The 8842-nt window shown below is 37.9% G+C and overlaps 1 protein-coding gene across 1 annotated transcript; it reads left to right on the forward strand.

The window, feature by feature from the left end:
- The first annotated feature begins 1170 nt into the window (after positions 1-1170).
- Positions 1171-6923, forward strand: LOC308102337 (uncharacterized protein). The gene is made up of 7 exons (XM_080452002.1): positions 1171-1316; positions 4040-4306; positions 4429-4557; positions 5273-5288; positions 5413-5507; positions 5709-5759; positions 6727-6923. The coding sequence occupies exons 1-7, from the start codon at positions 1295-1297 to the stop codon at positions 6738-6740; spliced, it is 594 nt and encodes a 197-aa protein (XP_080308128.1). The 5' UTR covers positions 1171-1294; the 3' UTR covers positions 6741-6923.
- The last annotated feature ends 1919 nt before the right edge of the window (positions 6924-8842 follow it).

Raw genomic sequence — 8842 nt, forward strand, 5'->3', positions numbered from 1 at the left:
GTGTTGGTTCTCTCAGAAAGGATCTGCAGGTTAAAAAACAAAGTAATAAAGTAACTTTGACTGTATCAGGTAAGTCATATCATCATATATTCTCATCACTGCCCTTATGATTTAAGATCATTCATAGCACTCAGACAGTATACTGTATATCAGTGGTTCTCAAAGTGGGGTCCGGGAACCCCCACGGGTCCTTGGAGAGGTTCCAGGGGGTCCCCAGCTAAAGTAGTTAACATAGCATTACTATGATTTTAACCACTTTTTCCATTTATATGATTCAAAAATTGCAGATCTACAAGCTCACAGCGCATCACTTTGTACATGTTTAAAAAAAACGTTTTTTAAAAAAACATAAATCAAAACCTTTTCAGATGAGGAACGACTGCTGTATATTAAGCTTTTAATAATGGTACTCTGCATATAAAGAGATGATTATCCTGTAAGGATGTGACTGGGAAATTAGCTTGATAATAATGTATAAGCATTTCCAATATATATTTCATTTCTTCCACACATCAATAGCCAGGCTCTATTGTAATTACGAGTGGTGACTGGTGGGAGATATTGCATTGACCGTCCTAAATACATTTGAAATTAATTACACATACACATACATTTAAAATGAGCATGCCATCACATAGGAATCATTTTATTTTCTATTAATTTGACCTCTGTACCTTTCAGGACATTTCCTTAGTTTCTGTTTCAATATAATTTCTATTGAATATTTAACATAGTAATTACAGTTCACAGTTAATCCACCATTAAAACAGCGTGTTTCTTCATAACTGCTGTGTACAGTAGGTAGTTAGAGACAAGATCCCATAGCTGGAGGGAGGTAAAGCTAGGATTGGTCATTTGACCGTTATGAGGCAGTAATTTATTAATAATCATTTTCAGTAGTATTAGTTATTATTAATCTGTAACTATACTCATCGCTGTGAGTATTTGACATAAACCAAACTATTGTCCAAATTAGTAGACTACTCAGTGTAGCTTTCAGCTAGTCCACACAGTTTCTAGTTTACTTTAAACTAGAAACCTAATCTGATCAACAGATAAACCAAAGGCCACACTGAAAGCTGACAAAACGGACATACCTGTAGGGGACAGTGTTACACTGACCTGCTCTGTGGAGGAGTCATCTGGATGGAAGTGGGAATACTTGTACCAACATAACAGTGACTCACAGATCGTCCACATTTGGTCAAATGGATCAACCAGTGTGTTAGAAGGAGGAATCTACTGGTGCAGAGGAGAGAGAGGAAAACCACTTTACCACACTGAGCTCAGTGCTATGGTCACTGTGAACAGAATTGGTGAGTAATTAGCTTTGTTATAAAAACTCATCTAGAATAGGGAGAGAGAGATCAACCAGGTGCTCAATGGAGATAAAAGTTTAGTTAACCCTTCCATTGTGTTAGGGTCATTTTTGACCCATTTTCAAGTTTAACCCTATAACGCCAAATATATGATACACACATTACACTGATTTTTTAATAAATCAGTGTAATGAATACTTGGACCAACAACCTGTTGTATCATATCTGACACATCCCCACTTCCCCCTGGACCATACCATTTGCACTGCAGGTAGTTACAGAGCCTCAGGTGGTCTGACCCAAAATGGCTGCCATCAGCTAAACAGGAGAGGTTGATGCACTACTAACAAACAATTATTTTATAAGCAGTTCGGGTACGTTTTCCTAGTATATCTTTACTAATATTTTGAAATAAGTGTTGGATAACTTGAATGCACTTATGAGCTCTCAAAATTTAGCATTTGAGTTTGTTTTTTATGATGTCAAAAGTGTTTGTATCATATTTGATACTACAGGTCTATTGTCCTTTACGATTTGTATCATATTTGATACTACAGGTCTAAAATATATATATATATGTATTTTTTTTTATCCCACGATTTTGTAACCCTATTTTTTACACCCAGTGCCAATCTCTATGTAATCCTGGGCACTACACTCCCTCTTTCAACCTAGGGAGGCCAGGGCCGAGCTCATGCCTCCTTCAATGCATGAGAGCTAACTGACCTTCTTATCACCTGACAGGGGAGAGTTTCCCTAATTGGACATAGCGCGTGGAAGGAACACGTTATTCCAACCAGTTCCTTTCCCCTCCATCAGGCGCCCCGGCTGGCCAGGGGGAGGCAGTAAAACCAACTTGAAATACCCCTTTTAATACCCCTTGTATCAAATATGATACAACAAATAAATGATACAAATGAATGTTAAAAAAAATAAAACCAAATCAAAAATGTTTTAAGACCCAATAAAGTGTCCCTTTTCAAAATGTTGGAATTTTCTGACCTTTCCTAGTTCAGGTTCTAGAGGGTTAAATAGGTAAAAAGTACCCTTTACATTTCTTTATTGGAACGAGGCATCATGAAATCCACAGAAATAACCAATTTAATGCAACAAAATTATTTATCATAATTTTAATTAATTCTGAATGGTCTCTATAAAAGAAAGTGACACTTGTGGTGTAAGGGTCCGAAATGACCCGGCAGAGAAGTGTGGCTCAATTCCCCCCAAATTGTCAATATTCAATGTTTACATGTTTGAGAGTCAGAGAGACTTGTCCTCAATTAGCATTTGCTATCAGGAGTAAGTTTGAGACCAATAATAGTTTTTGAAAAAATAAATGACTTTTTACCTTCTATGGTATACGGGTCAAAAATTACCCTAACACCACTAGTGTCACTATTTTTTAATAATATTAACATTTTTTAAAGTTAAAAAACGAAAACAAGTATTTCTTTTATAAATCTTTTTGGGAAGTGTGTTCTAATTATTATTCTTAATTATTCTATTATAGCTAGATAACATCATTATCCATTGCCTTCATTATAGGAAATTTTATGAGTGAATTTTAACATTTTTATAGTAGAAAACGTGATATATTGAAAGATGAAACCCTAGCCCTAACCCAACATAATATTTTAAAAAGTATTTACATGGATATGAACGCATTACAAGTCAGCTATGAGGTGGGAGATTTTTTTTTATGAAATTTTTTTTTTTTTTGTATTTTGGGCTGATTTAAATCATGGGTCAAATTTGACCCGCTAACACCACAAGTGGATGCAGTTTTCTAACACAATGCAAGGGTTAAAAACATAGATTGGTGCTTCTAGGATGAACAGAACCAAAACTTGAAAAAGAGGAAAGATCCGAGCACTCAAATAATATAATGGAGGAGAGGGCGTAAAATTAAGGTACTTTAATTATGTCTAAAAAATAAATAAAAGCCAACATGTTTCGACCAGAACTGGTCTTCATCAGGACAAGTACAGTATGACATGCCCTGAGGAAGACCAGTTCCTCTTTTTCAAACATCTAGGGTTTGTTTCATCTGAGCCTATACAAGGGTGTCAATAAGTCAATCTGCAGTGAAACTTGTGAAGAGAGTGAAAGTTGTATTGTAGATGGTAATCTATTTTTCATAATTATGTCTTTAGGCTACTCATCGTTAGAATGATCAAAGGAATAAAGACTTATTTTCCAAAATGAAATGTCCATTTGACACATTTTTACCTTTTCCATGAAGAACGGGATTACAGTTCATTTTCTTTCTAATGAGAATGATACGTGCAGTCGTGCACATAACTGACTTAGGTTAGAATAGAAAACCAGCAGTAATCACAGGACCACAGCTGGCAGTGAAATCTTCACACCAGAGTTAAGATAACACTGAAGAATTTCTGTCAGTTGACAAGCAGTAGGCTCAGTACAGTGGATGTATGAACCAGTTAACTAGAACATTTGCAGTAGCCTAATCTGGATTCTACCAAAGAGGAGTTGAGAACCAGTTAACTTCAAATACTGGGTCAGTTTTTACACCCTCAGGGTACAGACACGCAAGCCACGCAATGGCAACAAAACGCCCCGTTCCCATTGAAAAGCAAAAAGACGGCCACAAAGGCAGAATCAAACTCCAGTGTGTCCGTACTCTGTACCCTCAGGGTTCAAATCATGCTCAGGATTTAGCAGTGTGTAGCTGATATCAAATATAATTCTGTCTGCAGATCAGCCCATCATTCAGCAGTTCATTGGTGCAAGCGTGTCAAAGGAAGGACACTGTCGAATGGCCTTGCAGTGCTCGTCTCCAGACAAAGGGGTCGTCTTCACCTGGCAGGCTCAACCGCTCGTAAACATCTCATTTTGGACATCGAGCAACAACAGCCTCTCGCACTTATTGGCCTCCTTCAGCCCGGACAACGAGGTCAATTTCACCTGCAGCACCAGCAGGAAGGGACTGAAAACCTCCAGTGTTGTGACCACTAGGTGTCTGGGTAAGACCACAAGCAGAAATATAGAGATGGGGAAGACCCCTGTTACTAAACAAATACTTGTAATAGAGCTTTTTAACACTAAAACAGCAGTGCATTTCCTGAATCAATCCTTCTACCTCTAGCGGTCTCTGGATCTGCGGAACATATTTGTCCACATGAGGGACTGATGGTGGGACTGATAGTGGGACTTGTTGTTGTGATTCTACTGACCATCCTTCTGCTCTTGCTGTGTCGATACAGAACATCAAAAGGTGAGAACTACTACATTAGATTAGGATTACATATAGAAGTGGTTCTCAAAATGTTTCATGTCAAGGACCCCCAAGTTGATATGTATTTGGCTGCGGACCCCCATCTGAAGATGTTTTATGCCAGGGACCCCCAGAAGAAATAGCAGATGTACAAGCTCGAGCTTGTACGTCTGCTATTTTTGAAATGCCAATGTATATATAGATAAAGTGGTTAAAATGATTGTGATGCTGTATCAACATATTTTGCTGGGATCCCCTGGAAGGCCCCCCCCCCCAAGGACCCCTGGGGGTCCCCGGACCCCACTTTGAGAACCACTGACACAGAGAACAGTGGTTCTCAAAGTGGGGTCGAAGGGTCCCCGAGGGGGACCAACAAAATCCATTTAACCTCTATATACATTTGAAAATAGCTGATTTACAAGATCACAATGTATCGCGTCAAGACGTTCGTTGAACATTATGTTGTGAGCTTGTAGATCTGCTATTTTCTAAAAACTCTTGAAATTCTTTTAAACATTTTAACAACACAAATCTTGTATGGGGTCCCTGGCACAAAATATTTTCAGATGGGGGTACCACGGTAAAATATTAATTTGGGGGTCCTTGAAGAACAGCTGATGTTGATTACAATCACTGTAACTCTCTTTAAATGATACTGTTGCTTTCCATTGCATAGCAATTTAAATATTCTTTTCTTTTTCTTTTTTTTTTACAGATCCATGTTGTGTCAAGTAAGTAGCCTACAGTATTACTCTGTCTATTAATAAACATGTCGGCAATAGATTCCTACTTAATATATTTCTGTAGATTTCAAAAGATTTCTACTTTATTTCTCCTATATTATTTTCATTGCAGAGCGGTTCAGTCTCAGGGAACCAATCAGGGCTCAGCTGACCAGGGGACCAATCAAAGTGGAGCTCCTGATGATGTGTACTGCCCACTGCAGCACGGTCAGTTTTTGAACCAATCATGACACTTCTGACAAGAACAACTCGTTCCAATTTAAATGTAGATTAATTTACAGCTTCAAATAAAAAATGTACCTTCATTCATTAAACAATGAATAATACAGAATAATTAACTAAATTGAAACCATGTGTGAAATAACAACAATAAGCACCACATTAATGTGTACTTTTGTTTACCTTTAGGTGACACAAGTGTCTATGGAGTAATCGATCAAACTGATGACTACGAGAATGGTACTGTATATACTTTCAAGGTTCAGATAAATTATTTCATTTGGTTTTATTGTAGAATATTAACATTGGGAAGACGTACGTACGTACGAACCTTGTGAACTTGATATTTCAGAAACACCTTGAGGGAATTGTATGATATTTGGCACTAATATCCACTTGGACTCAAGGATTAATTAGAAGTACAGTGTGTTCATTAATGAAGTCTCCATCCTCTACATATCGTCTCTGTCGGCTGGAAACCTCAAGTCCAAAACTGTTATTTTTCAGGATTAAAATTCACAAATAGCAAAAGTAGCAGATCTACAAGGTCACAAAATGCGACACTTCGTGCTTGTATCGATCTGATACTTTTGATGTTTTTTTGTGACGCTGTAGTATGAGCAAGTAGGGCGTTAACTGACGACAAAAGTTAAAGTATGGAAATAAGAGATTTCTGACAGACAGCAACGATATACTATACGAGGTTGGACAGACATGGATGTCTGATAAGGATGATGCATACAACCACACTGCAGTATTTCTGGAATGAAGAAAGAAAAATCTGCTTAATTTTGATTCTAGCATTTTAAATAGGAGGAAGAACTGTGACAAAGTCACTGTTTGTTGTTGTGTATGCTACATAATATATTTATCAATCATTGTAAAAGGATGGGAGAAAAATCTCTACCAAAAGTTTAATTGAGCTATAAGTGTTCTCATACCATATTGTTAACATCAGACACTCATTAGTAGGACCAGAGTCCAGCATTTAATGGATGTCAAGGGAATTTCCAGTGAGCAAACATATCTGTGATCTGTTGAGATGGAATGAAAATGGAACTTTAATGAACGACACCACTCACAACTAAATGAGATGTGAATACATTTCTCCATATTCCACAGTTAAGGAAAAGCAGTAGATACAATATTATACAGCATAATGTTCACTGACAGAGTTTTAAATGTACACTTTGTTTAAACTCCTTAGATACAGTGGTGTAGGACAACCCAACATGACACGTGGATGAAGTCAATGGATCTTCAGCATTAAAGCAGGGATACATAACAATACACATGGATTTTCACCAATAAATGCAGGGTAACATTTACGGAGCCATCTACATGCAAGAGCCATGTTCTCTCACGTACACAAACGCACACACGCATGCGCGCACGCACGCACAAACGCACACAAAGTCACAGTTTGGATGGATATAAGTAGTTTAAAACTAAATGTGTCAATCGATTTATCTTATATGAGGTTCAAATGCATATTTACAGTTGTACTACCGTATACATACATGTGCAAACATGCACTCAACCACATACAGTATGTGCACACACACATAAAATGCTGACCCCCATTTTACTCCTCATTCTAGCACATGAACTTGTGTAGTATACAAAATATACTTTTTGACAATTGCCATTTTAAATTATATTACATTTCATATTAATTCATCTCTGTAGGTGTGCCATGTTTTGCTTTTTTCTACTTAATTTGTTTATGTGTTTATGCTTACTGCTGTTTTTTCAAAGAATGTGAAGTGAGTAAATTAATAAATCTTAAATGTTTATTTGTTTCACATAACATACGGAGTATACATTGCAATAAATGAATGATTAACAATAGTTAGTTTTGTCATATGCTGGCCTTAAAGCGGCACTATGTAAAAACAAAATATGAATAAAATGTAATTTTGTCCAATCTGTATGGTAGAGTTTTTTTAATACAATATAACTTATACAACTGGGGTGGTTGTATTTTGTCTCCCTGCTACCTCTATTGAGACATTTAGATCGTGTCAAAGGTCATGTCTCACCTAGACACAGGATCTGACACGAATTTTGACCTGATGGTCAAGTTTCAATGTCTCCCCTGAGCAAGCAGGCAGGCTCTATTAGCTCAATGGTAAAAATGTCAGCACTTGTGCAGGAAACCGGGTTCAAATCCAGCGTAGAAGAGGGAAGTTACGTAGTGCAGCTTTAATGTTATTTATACAGTGGGTAGCTCAAATGACCGTGGTAATAACCACATAGCACTATGAAGTCTAAGGTCTTTGCACAGTTCTACATCACTCCACCACTCAGCTCTGCTCTTGTTGCTAATGGAATAATACTGTAGGTTTGTAGAGGGATTTGATTTGATTTGATTTTGGTAAAAGAAATACGAGTACACAATATAACTTAAACCCAGGATATACACATAAAAGCGTAATAAAACACTTGTTTCCAATGTGGCCCTGCAAAAGGGAAGCAAAAGAGGGCAAACATGTTTCCTGTTTCACAAAGTGATGAGATGCACAGCAGCACTGTGGTTGTACAGAGACATCTGTCTTCCTCTCTTTCAATGTTGTGACACTCCAGCCTGCAGAGAGTATGCACTATGCAGCATGAATGACACATATGCATATCCACACAAATGCGTGTATGCACACACAAATGCATACTGTACCTGCAGAAACACACACACATGCAAAAGTAAAATAGTATAAATCCGGACATCATCATTCGGCACATTCTGGCCAAGAAAAGTAGACCAATCACAGTGATCTACAAAGCTCAGCTGATGCTGCAAGCTACACCAATCACAATCCCTGCAACACAATGCAACAGGAGACTGTATGGTAGCTGCTGGCTGATTCCAGAAGTCACACAGTTAGCCTCAGGTAAACTAATTAGACTGAGCTGGATGTGAGGACACACTTGTTGTGCATCGAGCTAATCGGTGCAAACAGGATAACAGCTACTATGTATGCAATATTATACTTCTGCTTGTATGCCATGCATAATGAGAAAAAAACAATTTAAACCTGCAATCAATGTAGTTGTTTTTATGTAGGATCTCAACCAATGTAGTCAACTTGCTGCAGTTTTATCATTTCAAAAGTATTTTAATGTGATTTTAGCAATGACCAAAAGAACAAACAGTACTTGAGGGCCCAACGGTGCCTTGCGCCAAGGCACCTTTGGGCCTTGTTGTGATTTATCTGTTGTTTCTGCTACAGACAGTTTGCCGGTTCAAGTGCCATGCCATCAAGGTAGGCCTACTGGTGGACCATCGGGGGGGACTGCCCCCCCCCCCCCCCATGTTTTCTGAGAAG

Source organism: Gymnoscopelus braueri (genome assembly GCF_963280865.1).
Source record: "Gymnoscopelus braueri genome assembly, chromosome: 15".
NCBI classification, from domain to species: Eukaryota; Metazoa; Chordata; class Actinopteri; order Myctophiformes; family Myctophidae; genus Gymnoscopelus; species Gymnoscopelus braueri.

What these genes read in the sequence shown, in the direction of transcription:
- LOC308102337 (XM_080452002.1), top strand. Translation starts at nt 1,295, where the DNA reads ATGGTCACTGTGAACAGAATTG. An exon ending in TGTGACCACTAGGTGTCTGG is followed by an intron (nt 4,307 to 4,428) that starts GTAAGACCACAA and finishes TTCTACCTCTAG; the next exon opens with CGGTCTCTGGATCTGCGGAA. An exon ending in GTACTGCCCACTGCAGCACG is followed by an intron (nt 5,508 to 5,708) that starts GTCAGTTTTTGA and finishes GTTTACCTTTAG; the next exon opens with GTGACACAAGTGTCTATGGA.